General features: G+C 44.1%; 1 protein-coding gene across 1 annotated transcript; it reads right to left on the bottom strand.

Moving 5' to 3' along the window:
* Positions 1 to 1,820: 1,820 nt before the first annotated feature.
* ASB9 (ankyrin repeat and SOCS box containing 9) lies at positions 1,821 to 20,277 on the bottom strand. Its single transcript, XM_054812503.1, has 7 exons — positions 19,928 to 20,277; positions 13,236 to 13,315; positions 11,948 to 12,055; positions 10,870 to 11,020; positions 9,713 to 9,847; positions 8,134 to 8,325; positions 1,821 to 4,703 (listed from the first exon to the last, which is right to left on the bottom strand). The coding sequence occupies exons 1-7, from the start codon at positions 20,019 to 20,021 to the stop codon at positions 4,579 to 4,581; spliced, it is 885 nt and encodes a 294-aa protein (XP_054668478.1). The 5' UTR covers positions 20,022 to 20,277; the 3' UTR covers positions 1,821 to 4,578.
* Between the last annotated feature and the right edge of the window lie 4,933 nt (positions 20,278 to 25,210).

The raw sequence follows: 25,210 nt of genomic DNA, 5'->3' as shown, positions 1-25,210 counted from the left end.
TGTATCAAGGAATGACAAATTATCGCTCAATATGCAGAGAATATCCAAAGCCAGCACAGTTCTGGCTGGGACTGGAGGGCAAGGCAGTCTCCATTTTGACAGATACAGTGCATGTGTTAAGCAAGAAAAAGTGGCTTTAGGAGCATCAAGTCCTGAACCTGTGGGTCTCAAGAACATGAGTCTGAGGGGAATTGAGTATATCCCATGTTTAGGGGTACAAACATTCTCTTTTCTCTCTTCTAGCACCACTAATCTGCTATTTTGCAGCTGGTCTGTACCATTTTGCTAAGCTAGTAAAGTAAAATTTATGTACTTCTTTGTCATCTTGAAATGAATTCATGTCAGTGGGGAGGCAAAAGGACATTCTCTGCATACGCTCCAAAGCTGTATATTACATTTACTGGATTAGGATGTCTGTGGTTTCCAGTTAAGAGAAAAAAATGAAATGTCAAGAAATGGGCAGGGCAGCAGTGGACCTTTGCATGCAACTGCAGAATGAAGCAGCAAGTACTGGGATGTGGCTGATCCCACCTAGCTACTGCAGAAGATCCAAAACAACTTTGCAATGATTTGTTGCATCAGACATCTTCCAGTAAATCAAAAGAGAATTTGCTTGCTTAAATCAGTTGCCTTCATTTGTTGAGGTGTTGGTTGGTTACTTCCACAAGCAGCTCTGTATCCAGCAGAAGCAGCATCTTGTAAAGCCATTTCCTGGCATTGCCATCTGTCTTTCAGCTGGTCTCTGGGCAGAGACACCCAGAGATGCATTGAATGGAGAGGGAATTATTGCCCTCCCACGTCTCTTCAGTGTACCCCCTGGATACTGGTGGACACCCCTTGGACTTCTGACCGTGCTGCGATCTCCACACGCTCACTTCCACTCAAGAGTTCCTGTTGTGTAGGCACACACAAAAGCACACAGATTGTTACATGTGCCTCTTGCTGAGGAGACAAGAGAAACAAACTGATTCAAATCAGTAAAAATCCGCTAAACTAAAGACGACGACCATTTAATTTATATAATTTTCTACTCTGTGAAGTCTCCGTCTCGTTTTCACTAACCCTCAAGTGAGTAGAAAAATAATTACAGGAGTCCAACTCTACCTTAAAACATGAGCAAAAGGCAAGATTTGCACAGTATTTGCATCTTAGTCTTATCTTTAGAAGACGGACATGGAGCTGTTGGAGCAAATCCAGAGGAGGGCCATGAAGCTGATCAGAGGGCTGGAGCACCTCTCCTGTGAGGACAGGCTGAGAGAGTTGGGGTTGTTCAGCCTGGAGAAGAGAAGGCTCCGGGGAGATCTAATTGCGGCCTGCCAGTACCTGAAGGGGCCTACAGGAAAGCTGGGGAGGGACTGTTTATCAGGGAGTGTAGTGACAGGACAAGGGGTAATGGGTTTAAGCTGAAGGAGGGTCGATTTAGATTAGATGTTAGAAAGAGATTCTTTACTGTTGGAGTGGTGAGGCCCTGGAACAGGTTGCCCAGAGAGGCTGTGGGTGCCCCCTCCCTGGAAGTGTTCAAGGCCAGGTTGGATGGGGCTTTGGGCAACGTGGTCTAGTGGAGGGTGTCCCTGCCCATGGCAGGGGGGTTGGAACCAGATGGTCTTTAAGGTCCCTTCCCACACAAACCATTCTATGATTCTATGAGCTTTACTATAGGTTTATTTTAAAGCATTATCCTGTACACTACTTACCTGTAGGCAGCATTGCAAACAATTAGAGTTCAGTTCAAAATTCCATAGTATCAGACGATCCACAAAATTAGTGCTATCATTTAAAAAAATGAATGAAAATCAAAAAAAAGAGTATAAACCATTTATTTTTGAGCAATTATCCTATACAATTGTGGCTTGACTATCATTAAACTGCTAACAAAATAATAGCAAAGAATTTGATAAAATATATTCCTTACAGTCTTTCAAGTCCTGCATTACATTTGGAATGCTTTCAAATGTAGGAAAAGGTCCAAACCTCACCTATAATGAGCTTATTCAGTTTGCATCTTGTACAACTTTTACAGTTTATAACTGGATAAGTGTTGATGCATAAAACTGTAATTCACCAGTGTTGATCACAATTTATATTAAAATAAATAAGCAAGTATACTGAGATGATACAAGCTGAGTATACAGAATTCATCCTAATTACACTTGATCGGAGGGATTCAAGTAAACAGAGTCACACTATGAGATTTCTGGAAGAAAAGCAATCTAGAAGCAACACTCTCACCGCCTTCTCTGAGCAATTTTCTCCTGGTATTAGCATTACTCCTATAAACCCATTGGCTGAAGTTACAAAAGAAGATGCTTAAAGGTAAATAATAAAACTAGTAGGTTAAAAAATCGTTCTTCGTCATCTAAAATGATGAATCTTCAGTTTTCAGATGTTTAACCAAAGCTGGGATTCTTCATACTCTAATCTTCAAAAGTTAAGCACTGTTTTAGTTGTCTGTTCCCTGCCTGTTCGATGCAGATTCAGCTTAACCAAGGTACTGATTTTAGAAGGATCCACTTATCCAAGACACCTGTTTCTATTCCATGTGTAAAGACAGTTGTCTATTTTTCTTTCCCAACAGGAGGGAAAGAATATAGAAGGCCATCTAAAACCAGCCAGTGAATTTTTACGTGGCTCAAATTATGTGTGATGTATTGGGTAGGATCAGCAAAGATTTCTAGGTGTCTCTATCACAAGAGGAGTTACATCGCTGTGTTAGTCATTTTGTACCGTTAAGGTACAATTAATATCCCACAAAACCATCAGAATTGCTCTTGCTGTGTTTGGTCAGCACAAAAATAATCAAACTATCATACTGGATACCTATAGCCAGCAGTGATGTTGTGCAGCTCAGATCTGAATTGTAATTTACATCAAATATGAGCATCCAGGTCGCATTTGATCCAAGCAAAAGGAGGGCTTGCACTGCACACACTGGCACACTAGTAAAGATCAAAATAATTTTGTGTATTTGAAGGCTGCTGGTGTCTCCACTTACGAGATGAGGACTCATATATGTCATTGCTGGCATTAACAGTGTCGTCATAGTTTTCACACACCAGGCCCACTCTTCACAGCAAAGTCAAGAAGAAAAGGATCTCCAAAATCACTGAAGTGCTTGATCTGCCCCTCCGCCGCAGGGGCGACGTGGCAGTAGCCCCGCAGGGGAGGGGGTGGGTGAGCTGCTGCTCCCAGGTGATGCAGATGCACCGTGGTTCAGAGCTGGGGAGGGGGCAGGGCGGCAGGCAGAGGAGGCAGAACTTGAGCATCTTCGCTGCTGCATGTATCGGGCAGTCAATATTCCCAGGGGAGCACCCGGGAGAGCACAGAGCAGTCGTAACCGTGCTTTGGTTTGTGGCAGCAGGATGTGTTTCTGGGGGGAGGAAAGAAAAATATCCAGTGTCGAAGTTTAGCTGGAGGAAATATTTGGTCTTATGACCTCAATGGAATAAGAACCACATGTCATGTTTGTTTCAGAGTCACCACACTAAGCCAGCAGCTCATCAGCCAAGCAGGGGGCAGAAATTACCCATTATCCTTCTAATTTGGAATGGACTTTAATTTCAGTATTTTCATTGTTTGTTTTATGGCCCTGCATTAGAGCTGTTATTATTACCACTCCCATGGAAAATGCTATGAATGAGGTAGCACCTCTCCAAGGGAAAAAAAAATCTCAGTCTTAAGATGATCTCTTTTCTTGGGTGGGGAAAGGGGATAGAAGCTGTTGTTTTTCTGATGCATGCTGAGAAATGCTTAGGAACTATCGCCTAATTTTCAGGGCAGAAAGGGGGAGCACTCAATGCCTGCCACTGATAGCCTGTTAGCCTATGTCCTTGAAAAATAGTACGCTACAAGGAGAAAATGTGGAGTACTGAAGTGTGGCTCCCTTATGTCTCAAAGCGTCAGGAATAAGTGACTTTAATGGATGATTAAGAACTTTCCCCCCACTATTATTGCACTGTAGGGAGCTGCCATCAGCAGTGACCTACTTGCTGTCACGGCAGAAATGCGTGTTTCAGATGCTGGCCTAAATGCAGATGATTGTTGGTTGGTACTCATCTATCCGCAGCGTGATGTACTTAGAAAATAAATAACATCTGCCAGAGGGCCTCGCTTGCTTTGCAAGTAGGTTCAGTTGGGTTCCCTTTCCTTATCTGTACAGTGGTGTGGGTACAGCCCTCGTATCCTTAATATATGTGAAGTGCTGTTAGTGCTGGGCTGGGACATGTGTTTTCTTTGTAAGGGGTTGTCAACCATGAACCCTCTGAAACTGTGCCAGGGTGCAGAGAATCAAGAGCTCTATTTTAAAATGCTGTGCTCATTTTCTACACTTTGTAGTCACATCTTCAAGCTTCACCATGCAACCATGCAGAATTGTTCCTTTCCAAATGATGGATTTGCCAGGGCTGGTGGCAGTGAGGACTGAGCTGGTCAGTCCTGTGCTTCTTGGACCCAGGGCTTTACTAGGGACCAGCAACTTCCATAAATTAACATTGCAGGCATTGGAAACACTACTGATGAGAAGAGTCTTTCCTCAACGAACCTTGCTGTGTTATTAAAGGCACCATTTTGAAGATGAAAGGCTTAAACGTGGAGAAGGAAACGTTTCAGCTCGTCCGGGAGGAGAAGTCCAGTTATATTTTGATGCTGCTTGTGTCCAAAGCACCTCCTGATGCACAGGCGGCACAACTGCATCAAGGACAGCGGCCCTGGAGAAAGAGCCGGGGAAGAGGTTACACATGTGGCTTTATTGCCCAAAAATTGTGAAGGCGAAATGGCAGCTGTGCATTACTACTCCCCCTCAGCTCCTGCAACCCACTTTGCGCAGGGGGTGTGCAGCCACCCCAGGATGCTGAGCAGTGAAAAGCCAGACCCGTACCCAGCAAAAGACATCAGCCTGCCTGCGATTCAGTTCCAGCCTAGTCACCCTCTGTCATTACACAGCCATGGTTAGCATTAGCAGCGTCAGTCTTTCCCTTTTAAGCTGCACGAGTGTGAAGTGTTTTGTGTTGCCTGAGAAGAAGAGATGACAGATGGCTCCTTCAAAGCCTTTTCCCCCCTGACTCCCCCGGAGTGAGATCCAAGTTTGCAGCCTACCGCTTTCTTGAGACATATTTCATAATAGTAACAAACACATAGCAAAAGAAAAACTATATAATCCTTTATTTAAACCTTCCAGATTAACCGGTCCCATGCTGATAAATACAAGCCCTGCTGAAGAATCTGTGGTGCTTCTTTTTTTTTCTTTTTTATTTAAGTATAATGGCATTACACACTTACTTGGGGGGCTTATCCTTTTCACAAAGAGCTGGATCCTGCGTGATGCTTTTAAATGCGGCAGCTTTCAACGTTCAGCCCCCCAAAATGTCATTTGCAGGCAGGGATGATAAGCACGGTGGGTCCGGGGCGGGGGCTGTGGGAGGGCAGATAAGAAAGGCAAAGCAGGGCAAGCAGCGAGTGTGGATGTGGGGTTGGGTGCTGGGAGTGGGGAGGAGATAAGAAGAGACACTGTAGAAAGCAAGAGGGAGGTAAGTTCACCGGGAGGGGACAGGTTAGGTGCCACCGCCGTGCCTGCCTGCTGGGCGGGTAAGGTAGCAGTCACCAGAGAGCCGAAATGTTAGTGCTGGTGGAGGAGTGAAGTGCAGCGGGAAGGAAACGGGGGCTGCAGCAAAAATGCGGTGAGGTGACAGCTTTAATCAGCTTTTGAATCTTCCCTCACGCAGGCCACCATGTTTCCAACAGCTCTGCAAGGCTGAAAACTGCTGCACTATTTGAAGGGCTGTGCAAAGGGCTGCAGCCTCCTGCTAGGCGTCAGCGGATGATTTACCCTATGCTTGGGTATGAGACAACAAGGCAAGCTGATACAGCGCAAGCAAGGCCAGCTATTGCAGTTTCACACTGCATGTGTGTTTGTCCACTCTGATCCCACAGGTAAATGCCCTGCCTGTAAACATCTCATTGAAAAAAGCTTCCATCAAAAGAAAAACCACCTCAAAAACTAAAAACTTATCAAAGCACAAGCAGTGTGACTACATTGAAAAATATTCAGCAATTGCAAGCATACTCTTAAAAAAAAAATTGCATTTTTGGATCATCAGCTAATTCTCCCACCCACGCGCAGGACTCTCCCTGCAACACGAGCAGGGTAGGCAGTGGTCTGGCAGCATGGTGAGGTCCTGGGAAGGGAGACCACCACATGTACTACACCTGCTCTGGGTTAGTCCTAGGGCAACTCTGGGTCGGCACACTCACCGACTCATCTCTGGTGGAAAAACACGCTCCCTCAGCCTGCCCCGGACATGGGTGCGGGGCTGCTGCCCCCCAGCATCTGCAGCGTGCGGGGAGAGGAGCCGCGTGCGGGAGCGGGGCAGGAGAGCAGCAGCTCAGCCGTGCCGGTGCCGAGGGGCCGTGGGGCAGTGGGGTGACTCTGATCCCCACAGCACGTTGCCAGACCTCCCCATGAAACCAGAGGGGTAACGTTTGCACCGCTCCCCCAGTGCGCAACTGTTCAGCCGGCCAAAGAAGTTCAACATGAGCTGCCCATGAGGCATGCCCCTACTCAGAGAAGTGCATGCTGGAAAGCATCAGAACAAAAAATAATTCAGAAGTAAAATGCCCTTCAGGCTTTTATTATTTCTGATTTCGATTGCTGAAGTTTTTCTTAGAAAGGTTCCTTACTGCCCAAGCTATCAGCTCAGCCCGAGCAGCGCTTCTTGGGCTGGCTCCACAGGGTGTGCCTGAAATGGTTTTCTATCTCAAATAAACAGGACACACGCGGTGCCGCAGGAGTCAGGAGTCTAAGGCAACAGGGATTGGAGCTCGAAAAGATCACTGCTCTGTGCACCATAGATTAGGCTGGGAAACCAAATATCCATTGCTTATACATAGCATGCACAGCACAGTTGTTTTCACGCTATTATTTTCATGTTACTATTTCAAGTAGGGCTTGATTCGTCACTTTATTATTCCAGTTTTACCTTGGTGTAAATCTGTTCATGACAACAATCACATTGACATGTAACTGGAATAATAATGTCATGGACCGCACCATCAGCAACTTGTTTAAAATAATGAAAATTGTTTAGTAATGTGCATAGTTTTCTAACTGAATGAGAACATGTAGAGAACAGAAGTACACCAACGATTAGTCACGAGAAACCTTATTCTAATTTTCCTGAAGGTTGGTAAGTATGTTTTCTCTCCATAATTCATAAAAGTATTCATAACCAATAAAACAAAATGGATCTGGAAATATTTCATTTACAGGTACAAAATAAGCACTTCCTAAGGGTTAAGCCTACAGTTTGATACTGCTGGATTATGCAGCACAAAATGTTGGCCTTTAAAAAAAAAACCTAGTTTCTAAACATGTGTGTGTATATATATATTCATTATCATTCTTGTGCAATTTTCCTTAATCCCCACAAAAAGCCTAATATAGAGTCTTTCATTTTAAAGATACTTTTGCACCTACATAAAATCTTGGCCAAACAATAAAAGCAAAGGGCAAAGAACTTTTTCTTTTTTTTTTTTCAGTATCACGTACATTAAAAATCTTCTGGTCACAATTTTGCATTTATGCTGAGACCAGTATTTGGCATGTACCTGACCGTCAGCATACTGTATAACCAAAGATCCCTGTCCTAGCATTGACCAGCTAGCTTCAACTCCCATGAGAGGTGATTTTCTGCCTGTGTTTATTGGCACGCTCCAGATAACACTCCTGGGTCTACTCACATCTCAGAAACAAGGGAACTGAGAGACTCCCGCTGACTTCAGTGCTTTAGGTAATCTGAAAAAGCCACCACTAATTTCTAAGGAGAGTTTTGCCTGTTTTTTCACCCTAAACTCTATTTTGCATTCTATTGCAAGCTCCATACGAATGCTCCCCAATGCAGTAGATTCACAACCTGGAGGCTGAAAGATGGATTATTGTTGTTACCGTTCTTCCTATTAGTGCACCACTATATTCTGACACTAGAAAACATAGTGCCCATATGTCAGCGAATGGAGGTAAGCTTAGTTTTCCTCAGTTTTGTAGTGCTTGTAGCATGGAATAGCATACTCTTTTGCAGCAGTTTGTGTAGTTTTTCCCTAACGAATCCTGAGTGAACAAATGAAACAAACGCTAAAGGGCACCTTCTTTCTGCAGGAAGAGTCGGCCCACGGGGCTGCCGGGTGGAACCAGCTCCATCGGCCTCTTGCTTTCAGCATTCTTCACCCAAATGTCCGCTCCGAAGTCAATCAGCAGTGTCACCAGCTCCGCGCTGCAATTCCTGGCAGCTGCGTGCAGAGGGGAGTCCAGGCCCTTGCCACTGTTCACATTTGCTCCTGAACACCAACAGATGACAAAGAACAATGACAAAGAATAATGACTATACAGTAGCCTATTTCCATTTTCTACGCTATCTTCTCTGAATAATCTGTAAATCCTGTAGCATCTACCCAGAGGTGGGGTTCCTTATGCTGGGGCTCAGTACTACAATTTTCATATGCACAACTCGCACTGGTTGAGGAGGAGTGGGGTTGCGGCTAAAGAAATGATCCCAGAGGAACAATTCATGAGGAAGTCCTTCATCCACAGTCCAGCCCAGGGATATCTGGAAGCAGGACAAAGATGTAGTTCCACCTGTGGTCCGCCTTTGCTCCTCGTCCCAGTGCCCCATTCCCTTAAAATGCATGCAGGGTTTCAACCTGCTCTGTACCAGAAGCTTAAGTCAGTGAGATTTCCAAATGCTGAAGCATCTGTTGGGAAAAAAATGTGAGGATGGAAAAGTTCTAGAGGCCCTTGGTAGAGGAGGGTATAAGCAAGCACCCCTGATGAGTGTTCCTCATCCGTTAGCCTGGGCTAATGGCTCCTAAAACACCCTAAGAAGGGTGAGCTGCAGAACTAATTCAAAATTATTTATAATGTTTTTATAGTACACATCCTCATATACAGAAGGCAGCACAAACCCCAAAAACGGCAGAAAGCAGAAAATAATAGCCAAGCATTTAATATTGAGATTGATTTATAATTGACTTCTTCCAAAGAAAGATCACTGTGCTAAATAGTGCGTAAGTTGATCTACATGATGTTTGCTTGTTTTTTCCAAAGCAGCTTTGTTGGTCTATTGTTTTTGTACTAGCTATGTGGCTACTTTTGGTTATATGGCCCCTTTGGTTAGAAGAGATGCGCTACTGTAGATAACAATAAATCATTTTGTATAATTATCCATCTGCTTAGACTTATAGCTACGTTTGTTTCATGCAAAGTATATAGTGCTGAATGTTTTTCTGTGTTGGAAACGTTTCAAACTTTTTTATGAACTCAGTGGGAATTAAAACATGTTTGCAGAAATACTATGTAAAAATGATTGAGTCAGTTGTTTTGAGTAAAGAGGGAGGAAAAGGAAAAAAAAAGAAATTTCTTCCTGCCCACTTCAAATAAGTGCAGCATCACACACACAGGCACTGGAAAAGATAGTGTTTGTTCTAGGCATCACTGGCCATGTGAAATCCAGGATCGCCCATCATTTTTTTGGGAGCTGTAAAGCTGAGTTCCTGGGTGAGGAAGACCCTGGTTTCCCTGCTACTCCATTTAACCCAGGGCTGCCATTAGGAGCAAAACATCTCCACGTCCCAGAGCAGGAGCACCTCTAAATCTTTCATGCAAAGAGAATCCAAAGGTAGATGTTGTGGGAAATGAAAGTACATCATCCTTTATTTTGTTTTTTACCTGACTCAAGCAGCTTCTTGGCACAGTTCACTTGCTGGTTCTCACAAGCTACATAAAGCGGAGTACCCAGATGCTCAATGTTGTGATCTATATTTACCCCACGGGACGCAAGGAATTCGACACATTGCACATGACCTTAAAAGGAATAAAGGAAGAGTGAACTCACAGAAATCAGGCTTTTTTTTTTTTTTCCCCCAGCAAATTCTCTGTTGCAGCAGTGTAATTTGGCAAAGATTCAATGTTTTGTCAAGAGATGGTAGTGTAATACTTTTGTCCACTCCAGTGTTTCCAACCTGGAAAACAGGAGCTGCAAACCCATTGTTAGCAAAACAGGCTAAAGCCCTCGCATTTTATCTGACTCATTTCAGATGTCTATCAAAAATGAGATGAATCAGGCTGTATTTCTCTCCACCGCTTTTGAAGATAGCCAGACGACTCCCTCAGATGTCCACATTGTAGGCAACTGACTTGAATGATGCAACCCCTTCCAGGTGTCACCACATGAACTCAGAGGCCCCGAGAGCCCAGCTGAGCTGCCCTTGGTGAGCACTAGGGGTGGGAGGAACTGCACCACTCATGATGAGGCCAACTAGGAAGGTATTTCAAATCAAGAAAATTATCTTATCTTTGAGCTGCTGGAGCGTGTCCAGAGAAGGGCAACGAAGCTGGTGAAGGGTCTGGAGCTCGAGTCTGATGAGGAGCAGCTGAGGGAACTGGGGTTGTTTAGCCTGGAGAGAAGGAGGCTGAGGGGAGACCTTATTGCTCTCTACAGCTACCTGAAAGGAGGTTGTAGCCAGGTGGGTGTTGGTCTCTTCTCCCAAGTAACAATCGATAGGACAAGGGGAAACAGCCTCAAGTTGCGTCAGGGGAGGGTTAGGTTGGAAATTAGGAAAAATTTCTTCACCGAAAGAGTGATCAGGCATTGGAACAGGCTGCCCAGAAAGGTGGTGGAGTCACATCCCTGGAGGTGTTCAAAAAAAGTGTAGACATGGCACTTGGGGACATAGTTTAGTAGGCATGGTGGTGTTGGGTTGACAGTTTGACTTGATCTTAGAAGTCTTTTCCAACCTTAATGATTCTATGATTCTTTATCTCTCTTTTCCACCTCAACACATTGCTAGTAACATGGAAAGGAGTGCTGACGGCAATGGGGTTACCTCTCTTAGCAGCTTCATGGATGGGGGATGCCAAGTCACAGGGTGGGTGCAGGCTGGCTCCGTGCTGCAGCAATAAAGTCAAGCAAGGCACACTGCCGCTGACACAAGCACTGAACAACGGAGTGTGCCAGTCGACAGTAACTCCATTTACCTGGGGGGGGGGGGGGAAATACAATCAGGCTTTTTCTTCATCTTCTCACTATTTCAAAATAGATTAAAGTTATCCAGTTTCTCAACAGAAAATAAGGTTCTCAGTACTTTTTTATTTAAGTCCTTACAGAAACTGCCTACTGCTTCTGAGGATTACAAGTTTTTATTAAAAAGATCATTAAAAAAATCTTTTTAAACGTTGTCCCCAAGTCTCTCCTCCTGCAAATGAATGTCTAATCAGTGCCTCTCCAGGGTCTTCCAGGAATTACTAAATTACCGAATGAAACGTATGCCCATTTCTCAGTTATCTCAGCTGAAACACACCTGCCCATTTCCCTGTCCTGAAATGGTCCATTTTTAGCTGAAAGTGTGCAGCCCCCTTTAAAAAAAAAAAAATAAACTGAAAGGTAATATATGAGTATAATGAGTTAATTTCCTTATTCACTATAATTTCAACATTAGCTTGAAAAGTAGAGGCCAAGAGACACGCCCATTTCACCATCGTACTTGCATGCTGTTTCCATTTCCTTCCCATTTTATCGTCAGTTGCTCCTAACAGTCCTACATCTCTACTTAAGACTCTGCATATTGACACCAATGGGATTAGCATGTGCAGAAAATAAAATGCACCCTTAATTGTTGCAGGATTATAAACCTTTGTAAGAGGAACTTCCCCTTATTCTTTCAGTAAATAATGAGAACTTTGCCCCTTCATCTAAAGAACATTAGTAACTGTTGTTTTTATCTGTGCTTTTTGGATTGCTTTATCAAGAAGTGCATTTTATAACATATGAACTTTAAGCTGAGCTAAGTACAGAGTGTAAATCACAGTGATACACTGTCATGAAATAGTATATCACCTAGCATTAAAAAGTGATAATGCAAGATACTAACACTGGAGACTGTGGTCTGTCCATCATGCACTCACCTGAGCACCATGTTTTAATAGGAGACTGGCACAAGCAGCATGACCCCCTAGGCATGCTTCATGGAGAGGAGACACCTGGTCTGCTGTAACAAGATTCACATCACTCCCCTGATGAATTAATAGACAATATCATTACAACCAACTACCAAAACCCCCATACAAACAAAAAAAGCCCCAACCCTTTCTGTAATGACCTTTAAAGCTCTATATAATTACACCTTTCTCAACTGCCTGGAGATGCTCATCTCAATAGTTAAGCAGAGAAGGAAGCTGTGATGCTTTGACTGGAGTGGATACTGGCACAGCGTACCAGAGGTCATGCCTTCTGCACACTGCTAATTGGTGCAGAAAGCTGTAGGCAGCGGACTGTCAGATGGGTCAATACAGACATCCTTTTAGGAATTCTGCATAATTTTATTTCTATTGCACCATGAATAGTAAACTCTGAAATAAGAAAAAAATATTAAAAATTGCTGCTAGAGTTCTTGGCAGGCCTGTGACTGCCACCTTTTTACATCAGTGCTCAAGCATTCTGACCTCCTGCCTGCTCAGTGTGCAGTTGTTTGACTGGGTCAAATCCTGAAATGTTTTTGAGGTCTTTTCTGGTCTTTGGTCAGAGCGTGACATGCTCTGAAGGAGAGAAAGCCCCTGCATTAGAAACCATTGGTTTGGTTCTGCAGGATCTTTTGTTTCTAGCAATCTTGGTGCTCCAGAAGGTTAAGCTGCAAGAGTCTCTAACTTTCCAATAACCCTTCCCTTTCCGTCAGCTCCTCCATGGGCTAAATCCAAGAATTTTGAGGGAACGAAGCAGTGAGATTCAGAACTCGCTTCTCCCTAGCTGTGCCTTTCTGCAGTGGGAGCATGGGCCCTGGGCACCCTCAGGCACTTCAGAAACAGACATGTGGGTGGCTGAATTGAAGCCTCAGCTGGAGCCTTGCCTGGGTCCAGAGCTGCCCCCCATCTGGGGCACCAAAAGCTGCTTGCAGGCACAGGAGCTGCAGAAGGAATCCCCCAGCCACCTGGAGATCCCTGTAATTGGGATCCCATTACCTGCACCAGAATTAAACTATGACCCAAGATATTTTGATACGTCATCAGCTTAATGCACAGACCTTGTGTTGGGCAAGGAACTGCTTGTAGAAAAAAAAAAAATATCTGTTATGAGCAGATTTCACTGCATTCTAGTCAACATGATTTTCTCACCCTGGAGGTTTCACAGTAAAGGACAGACTGCATTCAACAACTGAGCAAACCCAGCAGAGATCGTATCAACCCAGCAGAGGGGTACCTGTTTGATGAGTTTCTTCAGAGTAAGCAGACGCCCATGGATAGAGGCATCGTGTAAAGGAGACCAGTCTGAAACAAAGTCTGTATAAAGAAAGACAGGAAAAAGGCTAACAACTCCATGGACTGTTTCATCAGTGTAGTTTACTTCAACTGCGTGACTCCAGCAAACTTTTCTTCTTCTGATTTATTACTTGAGCTGCCAAGCTTTCCTTGGAGCAGCTGCCGGGGGGGAGTGAGACAAGAGGATGGCTTCAATCTGGACGTGTTTTTAACTCATCCCGTGTTGGTACTGGCTGCACTCCCCTTCAGCAGACAAGAGAGGGATTTGCAGAACATTACCTTGCTCTGACTGAGCTTGTCACTTTGAATTATTTCCAGTGCCTTTGTTTTCACAAACTCATTACACTTTACCAGTTAGGTCAGAAGGACTACATTTTGAAGAGGGCATGGCTGCTCAGTCATTTACCCCTGCTCAGAGCTGGGCTAGAGTCAACGATACCTAACAAGAGAAGGTACCAAAGTACAAGGAGATAAATTGTGTTACCTATTGATTTTGCTCCTCATTTTTGGTGTTAGCCTGTGCAGTGGTTTATTTTAAGTAATAGCTGTATTGCTATTACTAATATTACTAATTTCTGCATTGTAGACACCACAAAGCGAGATACACCATGTATGGAGGGAAGCTCAAAGGAAGGCTCTGCCTCAGCTTGCAGGGACAGCCGAGGGGACAGGATAGTACACAAGCTGCATGGCAGTGAGGGCACAGGCCCAGCCTGTGAGGGGTGAAGTAGGTCATAAAGAAAGTGTTCCTACTACCGTGATAAATACACTAATAGTTTAAGTGCCTGTATAAAGCAAACAGATTCATATTTGCTCTTATAAGGTCTTATGTGAAAGATTGACTTCAGGTCACTTTGCCAGACAGCTGAGGAGGCACGAAAGGTCCGTGTCAGAAACTGAACCTTAAGTAGTGTTCCCAGGTAATCTTGGTATATAAAGCTTGATGTTCAGAAAAATACCACGTCAAAATATAATTACTAGAAATGAGTTGGCATAGCTCTGGCTGGATCAAGGAGGTATGGGAGGGAATCCTTAGGGTTAAATTTGGTACCAAACTTGTCAAGTCATGTAGAGTGCTTTTCTGAAGGATCTTTCTGCCAGACACGAGCATTATTTAATGCATTTTACAAGATATGCTTATCTTTCCTCAATTACGCTGAGTAACATAAAGGTCTGAGGAAATAGTTACTGCTAATGACTGCTATGTTTCACTTCTCCAGTTGCTGCATTTGTTCTTTATTTTAATATAGTGAAACAAACTAGCTTAGTGCTGAGGACCATACAAATATTAATAGAAGGGGATCTTCAGTATTACAGATTTTATGCCTCAGGCCCAGCTGACAGCAATAATCCCTCTGGGAGACATTTACCTCCTTCAGTATTCATTGCCTCAAAACTCGGTGTCTGGTCTATGTTAATGGCCCAGGTTTCCCCTGGGAAGGAAGAGAAACATTTCCAGAGGTCATTTCACCCAGCTTCTTTTGGAAACACATTTTTCTGCTCTCTGGAGATGTCCCACTTTCCTTCCACTAACTGCAGAGAAAACCCCACTGACCAACTTGCATGAGTTGCTGAGGTTTTCAGGGACTAGACTAGATCATATGCATAGAATAGGATGCTTAACAACAAGAAGTCTGCCTTCAGCAACAAAACCTAATAAGCCATCGTAAGTCTTTAAAATAACTTTTGCAGATTAGCTGATGATGTCAGTGCTTATGCGAGATGCGCAGATCCTGCCTTGTCTCAGATATGAACATGCATAACCCCTCATGGCTGATGTCCTGCCACTTCTGGCTATGCCACGATGTGCTGGGACAGGCTGATAACCGATGCTCTCAGCCATCACTCAGCTCTCTCACCTTCAAGTGTGCTCAGTAAAGGACATCAAATTTAAACAAGATAAAATCTAGTGTAGCGAGACTTACAACAGTGCTCCGGCATGCTCCTGGCTCACAGGACAATCCCAGTGACACCCTGGAAATAACCTCGAGGTGGGTTTGAAGCCTGAAGGGGGGGAGCTGTGGGCAGTACAAGGCCCTTAGGAACAGGGGTCTCATCAGGGATGACTGGACAAGCAGCTGATTCATGTTTTTCACCATTTCTCCTCATTTCCCTGTCTCTGGTTATGACTGCTAACGAGTTAGGGGAAGGGAAAGGAGGAGGGCTTGTATAAAATACTAGATCATTCATTGGTTTATGCTAGGTTTGTCTTTACTTGATCTGAGCTATCACTGGGCAACACTTGGGACTCGAAAGGAGGTTTATTTTGTGTCCACCGGAGACTGACTCTGCTTGAGACAGGACACAAATCTGGTGGCTGGGGCTTCTGTTACCTGGTCAGTATATCCTGCTCATGGGTGCAGTTAAAATGACTATCATCAGCTTTGAATTCTGAAGGAGAGATGCCTTGGAGAGCAGGCTGGGAGGGACCATCAGCCTGCTCTGAGCATGGGGCACAGTCTTTTTCCTGCACTCTCCCCGGGGAGAAAGCTTGGCACCTTCTCCTGCTCTTGGCACATACTTGTTATAGCTGTAGGTTTGGGTCTTTTCCTTCAGATCACGAGTTTGTTGCCAGGGAACTGGGAAGGTGTTTGGTGATATATTGACCATGGCCTACAGACTAGGTGTTTGGTGGACACTTTGAAACTTACCATCTATTCCACTGCTGCCTGTGACTATGAGACGCTGTCAGAGACTATGCAGACTTGGTAGGTAAATCTGCACTGCCAAGTAAAGAAAGCCAGGAGGGTAGTTCAGCACTGAGCTTTAAGTAAGTAAAGATGCAAAGGCAAGTCAGGCTGCACCATTCAGTCTCAAGGACAGAAATGGTCCCAATCTCTTTTATTTAGCAGTATAGAAATAGCTCAAAAGATGAGCTCCATGGGTCAGGGGATCTTTTCCAGTTTTGTATTACTTTCACTATGAAAGTCAAAGGGGAAAAAATGAGAAACTGAGAAGCAAGTCAAACTTCACAAGCACAGAAAGATTCATCAACTCAGACGTGTTTCATATTTGAAAGAAGCCTCAAAATTAGAAGGCCAAAGTATGAAAGAGATGTAACCCCAATACAGCTTTATGTGCAGTACTGAGTGCATGAAATGAACAGAGGAATGAACTTGGGAAATCTGGGTAAATGTAAGTCAATCAGGTTTTAAAGAAAATCGTATTCTTTGTTATTGGCATCATTTGAGCTCTGCTTGCCTCCTCCTATGTTCCATGAGCCATGTCCCACAACGAACATGTAGTTCCAGTAAGTTCACAAATATCCTTTGCCTTTAGTAAATGGACAGCCATTTCCAGAATCTGTGGTTCTGGTCTTATAAGGGTAGCCAAACTATGCTACAATTATTAAAGCACGGTATTATTAATTGACTAAAATAGCTTTGTTTTAAAAGTGATGTGTGTCAAATGATGCTTAGCTGACCATTCTGTTGTTCTTGCTGATTCTGCCTGTGTTACCATTGGTTTTATATCCAGGATCTGTAAAAAGCTTTTGATTTTCCCATTTAGAAACCAATGCCATTGCCCAATATGTGTAAGTTGCAAGGGAAGCATGTTTATAGTAATTCTAAAAATCTAGATTGAGGAACAAGTTTTGTGAGCTACAGCTTGATCTTTTTTTGTCCACACAAGTACAGGCGGGGTGTTGTGCAAACTACCAAGTTGTTATATTGATGTGCCAGCATTCTGGTGACAAAGAAGTAGGTGCATGGTCATACCATCACATCCTTGTGCAGAATTTATCCATTCAGTACTCGCTTGAGAAAAGGCAGGTTTCTATCAAGACTCTAAAAAACAGCCAGACCAGACCATAGTCATCTATGGACTGGCCATTAGCTTGCAATTTTGCCACGTCCTAACAACGAATTAAAAGATTGACCAAAGAAGTGTCAAAATGTGAGTGGAAAATAAAGAGAGGTATGTGCCAAGACGTCATAATCCAGCTGGGAATTCTGTACTGAGAGGAACCGAGGCTTTTCTTCTAAATGGAAGTGGAGGCCTATGCTAGCTTTACATTAGCCTTGGATACATTGGGAAGAAGGGGTTTAAAGGCCTGTCTGATGACTAACTGCCGCGATGTACTTCCAAATCTGCCACCATGAAGAGCGCGGCTCCAAGCTGCCATCCGTCCTGCCCCAGCAATGCCAGGTAAGCAGCCTCCCTGCAGGGAAAGGCAAATTTCCCTAGTTCCTGCACCCAGGGCATCACCCTCCGGCAAACCACAAAGTTTGTGTTTTCTGCCTGCTCCAGGCTGGAACTCGTGTTTCTCGCCTGGAGGAGGATGGAGGCTGCAGTGGATGTTGGGGTCTCGCTCCCCGCTTCTGCACAGCCTGGGAGGCACACTGTCGGTAATATACATGATCAGTATTTATACTGTACACAGGCTTTTGATTAAAGCCTAAGCAAATGCCAGTGTTAGCTGGCCACGGACGTTTAAAATCTTGAAATACTGACTTTTGTGAAAGTCCTCAAACCACTTTGGCCACTAGAGCTTCCCATGAAGGAGCAAGGCCAACATATGTGAGTGGCACAGCTGTGTTCACTGCATATACCACCACAGCAATTTCTGATTGCCAAAAATATGTACAACTGCTCTCTCAAAGAGGAATGACACCATTTATCCAAATTTGAAATTTACCCACTCCTTAGTCCACAGGCAAATGGAGTCAGGCCTCAGGACCTTCAGCATCTAGACATCCAAAACCCACTGGCTTTCAGTGGCATTGGGTCACCTAGCTCCCCTTTCACCACTGAAAATCCCAGCCAGCCCAGAGGTTACCTTAACCTTCTGGTCATATTTGATTGTACTGCCATCACTTGCACACATGAACACTGGCAGTGTGGTGTATACAGAGGGAGCCTTATAGCAATAACCACACAAACATGCAAACCGTGCCTGCTTCCTGTGGACCACAGAGTATCACAGTGCCTTTCTAGAAGAGCAGTTGTTTTTGTGGTGATGGCTGAAAGTACCTTTTTCCAGCCCCTGACCACGTGGAGGGTGTTGCACACTCTGTGCCTGTCCCCAGGCTGGTTTTATTCTGTGGTTGTCATGCACAGTGCAGCTTGCAAGGGGCTTTGAAATCTTTTCATCAGAGGTATGCTCTTGCATACATATTTGCATACACGTATGCCTATGGCATTATATATAACACTATTACAAATGGTATTTTTCATATTCTAAAGCTTTCCCCTAAGGTTTGTGATATATGTAGCCTGAGCCAAATACATTCCTGCTGTAAGTCACCAGCAGAGCTTATTGATTCTGCTAAGGAGCAGGCAGACACAAGAGGAATGGACTGAACTCTGATTTTGAAAGGACCAAATGATCTGTGTGCAGCATTGTGGCATGTGGGCTCCCCTCCTTCCAGCCTCCATTTTGCTGGAGCTCATCTCCAGTGTGGACCTGGCTCAATTTATACCATTAATAATATCGCCATCCCTTCCCTCCTGCCCCAGCCTCAGGATGTACATACGTGACATTCATGAGGAGAGGCAGACAACACAGCAGATATACTGATCATTTTGCATTGTGTTTTTAAGGTCTTAATTTTCTATTTGGTATGAATGAAAGCATCCTGAACGGCCCAGGAAAGGAGTGAGGACAGTGTAAAGTCACATTGTCTTAATTTAGATCATTCCCTCTGCACTCACCATGAGCTGAAGGAATAGGTTCTCAGAAAACAGAGCTACAGGGAACACGTCCAGCTAAACGGTGATGTGAGGTTAATTTACTTGTCTTTTGTCACCATGTCTTATTTTCAATGGCTCTGGGCCAGACAACAGAGCAATGATCAGAGTAAGGCCATTAGTCTGAATAACTGTTCACTGGTGACCACAACAGCATTGGTCACAGCTGACCACAATGCCCTGGCCATTGGGGAAGAACTTGCTAGGGCTGGTGGCTTAGCCTGGGCAACAACACTTGGGTCTGCTTGTCTTAAAGAAAAAGGAAAAGGAAAAGGATAAAAACAAAAGGAAAAAAGAAAAAGAAAAAGAAGAAAAAGAAGAAAAAGAAGAAAAAGAAAAAGAAAAAGAAAAAGAAAAAGAAAAAGAAAAAGAAAAAGAAAAAGAAAAAGAAAAAGAAAAAGAAAAAGAAAAAGAAAAAGAAAAAGAAAAAGAAAAAGAAAGAAAGAAAAAGAAAAAGGAGAAAGAAAACGGAAAAGGAAAAGGAAAAGGAAAAGGAAAAGGAAAAGGAAACAAGAAGAAATAAAAGAAGAAGACAGGAGAAAGGAAAGGAGGAAAGGAAGGAGGAAGGGAAGGAAAAGAAAGGAAAAAGAAAGAGGAACTGAGCCGGTACTGACCTACCAGCTGGCACTAATCTAAGTCAAACATGCCACATTGCAACTTCTTTTTCAGTGTGCTGTGGTTCAAATACTACATTTGTTTCCACTTGTACAAACTGCAGTACAGAATCAGACGAAAAATTCAGTATTAAATAGGAATAGCTTATTAAAATCCCTTCTGAAGTGCGAGGGCATGGGGCTGTTGTGCGGGACTCGCTGCAGACCTGCCCTGGAAGCAGGACATCAGGAGGAGCACACCACCGTAGCCTGACCCTGCCCTCTCCGCTGCTTCTCCACCGCTGCTGGCAGAGGCGAAGGCTGGCGGCACGGCAGGAGCGTTACTTACCCCTCATCAGCGGGTTTGATAGAGACATTGCAGACGCCTGGCCTCCAGCTCCTTGCAATTTGCTGGCGTTTTGATTTGTTCCCTCATCATCCATCTCAGCCCCGTCTGACTGATTTCTGTTTTTTCACTTCGCAGTCAGTCTTGAGAGTTCAAATTCCATCGTCCCAGGCGAGCCCCCGGCGGTGGGAGTGATCTGTTAAGCAGGCTCTGCGCGTACGAGTCGAACAGACCTTGCAGCAGACTGGGACGTGGTGCCGGCAGCACTTTGTACAGAAACTCGAGTACCTTGGTTGGGAATTAATGAAACAGCTCCCTGGCTGCCCTGGGAGGCAGCCAGCGATCAGGCGAAGTGAGAGATGTGCCTGATGTCACATCCTCTCCAACGCAGCGCCCAATCGGGGCGCCCGCCATCCGTTTTTATCAGGAAGGAAATTCTTAGTTTGCCAAAAAAACAAGACAGAAGAGCCAGTTCAACTAGTTGAGCAAACTCTGCCTGCGGGGGATTTGCAAAGAAAACCCGCAGAGATACGAGCGCGCGCGCGGATCTGCACCACTCCTGAGCAAGTTGTTTGCAGGCAACTTTGCCGCGCGCCTCCCTGGACGCTGGACGCTGTGTGAAACCACCTTTCTTATCTGCCAAGCCCCGATGGTGTGTGAGAAACAGAGTGCCAAGCGCCCGCAGCTCAGCAGTGGTCACGGCATACCCTACGGATATTGAAACCACATGTCTGGGGAGCTGTGTTGTCTCCATGGCGTGGAAATCGCAGTGCTCCACGGGGTCATTTCCTTCCCGCCCCCATACCCCCAGTTCAATCAATTTCACCGAGTCGCAGTCACACCAGGAGTGTGGTATCCGAGCAGTGCCCTTTTATTTTTAAGTAATTTCTTGGTCTAAAACAAACATCGTGAACCTACTGGCGAACGAATGGCAATGTTTTTTCAGGAGGACCTCCGCCGCATTTCTCTGGGTCTGTTTGCAAAAATCCTGTTCTCACAGATAATCTCCATTTGCATTTTTTTCTTTCCCAAATCAGTATAATTTACAAGCACAAAATCCTTTTTCTCTCCCTGAATATTTGCTCATTTGTCTACAATTGCAAGTAAGCAGAACTTCCATGTAAAAGTCTAAACCATGTAAATAAAAAAATAAATTGTTGTTTGTTATTTTTTTTAATTTGTCCACTCAAGCAGAATTTACATTTCTGTATTTGGAGACGCAAAGTTTCTAATCCTGGGCTAATTCTAATCCTAACTCATCTGAGCCAAAGCAACTGAGTTTCAATTTTATTCCTATCTATAACACATGCAAGAGATCTGGAATTGTATTTAGAATTTCTTTGTCCATATCCTTAAAAATAATCAGTTACGTTAAAAGATACAAACAGCAGCTGAACAGCATCCACAAAAGCCGCCAGCCGGGAATCTGTGAAGGCAACCTGAGCACACGTGGGTGCACAACTGCTGATGAAATACGGATGAGGACAGGGACTGCCCCTTCCTGCGCTTTCCCTGCAGAATGCCCTCCTGGGTTCTGGGTTTGGCCCCGTGTTCTGGATGCAAGCTGACACTATGATCTGAATGGAAATTACATTTGTGTCTTAGCCATTGAAATTTCAGCATTAAAAATGTGGGGAAAAATTGTGTAAATGGAGAAAGTGGTATAAATATTGGTTTTGATGATTAACACATAGAATGAGGAATGGAAAAACAATTTTTCCCCTTTAATATTGCTTGAGTTTAGGGGCTAGGTTGCCACATCTCATGTATAATCATATCTTGTGATTGTGGATGCCCCATCCCTGGAAGTGTTTAAGGCCAGGTTGGATGAGGCTTTGGGCAACGTGGTCTAGTGGAGGGTGTCCCTGCCCGCAGCAGGGGGGTTGGAACTAGATGGTCTTTGAGGTCCCTTCCAACCCAAACCATTCCATGATTCTATGATCTTTATCCCTATTAGCAAACATGTCAGCATTTCCACCACTAAAAGGAATCCACATATGTATCCAAATGTGCACCGATAGGAGTTATAAGTGAGGAAGCATTAGCTAAGAGCTTTAAATTCAACCATAGTAAGAAGGAGCCTACAAGTCAGAAGTCCCTTAGTCCCTAATCACCTACGGACAGAGAGACTGTGGCTGTTTTCTCCTTTGACTGAGAGACCTGCTGACTGATAGGGTAATTGTTTGAACAGTCTGGTATTGGTTGTACATATTTTGGTAATGTTGTGTCACATAAACCTCTGCCTGGACAGATGCGCTGCAGCCTGGTCTTCTTGGAGGCTTGATAAGGTCGCACAGAACACCTCTTGGGGCCGCTGAGCCTGCAGTCCTCCCCATGGGGGCAGATATCCCTGCCCTCCATCACCCTTTCTGAAAGGGGGGGGTCTCTGAGGTGCCCACAGCAGGTTGGTATCCCACAGGCATACTCTATCCTGGGCTGTTGGTGTCCTGGTCCATGTGTATCTCATGGAGTAAATAGACACAGGGTTCACAAAAGGAGTTTCTGGTTTGATCATACTTGCCGTCTGCCAGCACCAGAGAGGCAAAGACCAAGGCAAAGCCACAGTGAATGCAGGATCCAGTTGCCACATCCATTCCTCAAAACTAGGGCTCCTTTCAGGGCTAAGGACCACTCTCAGTAATTTCACTTTTTGGACGTGATTTCTCCTTTGAGTCATGGTATATTTCCAAAGAACCAGACACCTGTCCCCTGGGCTGGTCCTGAAGTCTTTGTTGGTCAGAGCATCTTCAGTTCCTGTGATGATTTTCCCTGTCTTTGTTCCAGTCTGGAAAAGTCTTACATTCCAAAAATCCTACCTGTCTGCTAACAAACTGGAGACAAATGACCCTTACCTGGGACATAGCCATCCCGTTTCTTGGTGCAGGTAGAATTTCTTCAGGTGTTAATAGTCTTAGCAACAATTCTACCCAAAATTAGGCACTTGGCTGGCTGACTCTTCCTGGGAGGAATATGAGATAACAAGACAGAACAGCTAATAACTTCAAATTTAAAAAAAAGTTCATAAGATCAAACAAATTTACACTCAAAGTCTTCAAAAAAGTACACTACTTTTATTTCCAAATGCACCTTATCCTATCTTTGCATCCTAAAGGGCCTACAGGCATAGACGGTGTTGGGCCATTAGGTGGGAGATTCAGGGAACTGGAAAGTGAAGAGAAGAGGTTACTACCTCTATGGACACAGTGGGGCAAAGCCGCCATTTGAAAGAAATGCTGCAGTCCCTGGAACCGCATGTTTTGATTTCCCCTGAGCCCTGCCTGACCCATCTATGTTGCCACCTTGCACAGCAATCTTTGCAGGGGTAGGGCAGTGCAGGGGGAGGCCAGCACAGTTCCCTTTGTCCATCAGGATTTAGGTGGGGCAGGAAGCTCTGCCGAAGTTGGGGATTCATTTCATATGGTGTGTCTATATATATGTGTGTGTGTGTGTAGATAAGTGTGTATATATATGTGTGTGTTTACCTGCATACATACATACAGATACATAGATAGACAGATATGTACGTATATTTGTACGTGTATGTGTGCACGTGTGTAGGTCTGTGTACACATATATAGCCAAATTACATCTTGTACCCATTTTATTTAAAACCAAATTTCTCCCATCACATGAGAAGGAGAGAAGGAAAAGTACCTGCTGAGGGACCTATGAGAAGTGAACTCCTTAGCCAGCACCCAGAACAGTGCAGTTTCCTCTGTACTTACTAAGGGACGAGATAGTGCACTTGGATTTACAAGCTGACCCCAAAGAACTGAAGGAAACCTTGGCTCATGCTTTCTCTCTTCAACTGGCTGTTGAGGTGCAGTTCCCAGGCTTTCTCACTTGTGGAAATGTGTTTGTGGTCCTCATCCATGATGAATGAGACCTTATTTTCAAATCACAGGTCCATAAATATTTTTCTTGCCGCTTATGAAAATGCATGTTCCTGGGTTTCCCTACCCTTTGCATCTGCTCTGTGTGGTGCCCACCACAGCCTCTCTCCAGCACATGCACACCTTCTCCTCAAAGAATTATTTTCTGTTTGGCCAGATTTCACCTTTCAGCAATTTTTATGTGTCACATACATTAATAAGGTTTGTACTTTTTACAGTTGTAAGGAGTTGAGTTTTAAATTCTGCTAACTGAGTTTGTAGTAGAGGCACAACGACTGAAAAGGCTGAATTAGCAACACAGAGAACAGAGTGAAAAAGAAACACTTTTCTTCCCAATTGTATAATTACATTCCTTTCTCTTCCCTATGATTTTACCCATGACAGTATGGGCAGCCAGGAAATCAGTATGTGTTTCCAAAAACCTCCATTATAAGACACGTACCATTATCTCCCAGGATTAAAGCCTCCTTGGTTATACCTATATTGGCAATGAAGTGTGCGTCCCTGGAGCAGTGAGCTCTAGGGAGCTTCAGAGACAAGGTTCAAGCCCTGAAATATTGCTTTATCGTGAGCCCAAGCTCTCCTTCACCTTCTTCACAAGTGGGGGCATGCTCAGAGCTGAGAGTGTAGTCACTTTTTTCTGCTGAATTCTCATGCTCCTCTGAGTTATGCTGTAGATGCCCTTATGCTGATATGCAGCCAGATAACCACAGAGAGTAGCTAGAAAACAGAGAGGTCAAGAGTTTGATGGACATTAATTGTCTCTTGGGCTCTTGCTTCAGCTAGTAATTCAGACATACCTACAGAGGCAGTGTGCTGATTTTGGCCTGGTGTGGCAAATAGTATTATTTACCATAATATTATTTTACCATCTAGAGCCACTTGCTTCTAAGCATCATTTTGATATGAGTGACATCATCAAGCTAAATGAAACTCCCCAAATAAAACATCCCAAAATCAGGAGATTCCTATAGGGTCTATAGAGCCTTGCTGGGTGCCAGGAATGCACAAGAAAGCTTTGATTCATTTAACCTCCTGAGCTGCAAATCTTTTTTGGAAGCAAGCAGAAAATTCTCCAGCAACAAGGGAACAAGTTTTAACATCAACCTGGATCTCAAGATAAACAGCACACAACTTCAAATACAGAGCAGAAACAGCTTACACAACACAGAGACACATCAGCGCTTTTAGTCATTACAATACTATTTTCCATTTAAATAGCACCTACATCCCTCAGTTCTACATAAACAGAGCTAGCTACAGAAATCACTGCATCGTTATTCAAATGCAACCATCCCCAGTGGATAAAAGTGCACAATAAAGTTGAATGTACAACACTCAATATTACTTTTTTCGTTTGCAGCACATCTTATAAACAGAATATTTTTTTCTC

The sequence above is a fragment of the Grus americana genome, chromosome 1 (assembly GCF_028858705.1).
Source record: "Grus americana isolate bGruAme1 chromosome 1, bGruAme1.mat, whole genome shotgun sequence".
Taxonomy (NCBI): domain Eukaryota; kingdom Metazoa; phylum Chordata; class Aves; order Gruiformes; family Gruidae; genus Grus; species Grus americana.
This window is presented reverse-complemented; position numbering and strand designations above follow the sequence as displayed.

Coding starts and splice junctions, on each gene's coding strand:
- ASB9 (XM_054812503.1), bottom strand. CDS start 20,021: ATGGATGATGAGGGAACAAATCAAAACGCCAGCAAATTGCAAGGAGCT. Junction 12,056..13,235: donor TGAAGAAACTCATCAAACAG/GTACCCCTCTGC, acceptor TTAATTCATCAG/GGGAGTGATGTGAATCTTGT. Junction 9,848..10,869: donor CCATGAAGCTGCTAAGAGAG/GTAACCCCATTG, acceptor ATTCCTTTTAAG/GTCATGTGCAATGTGTCGAA.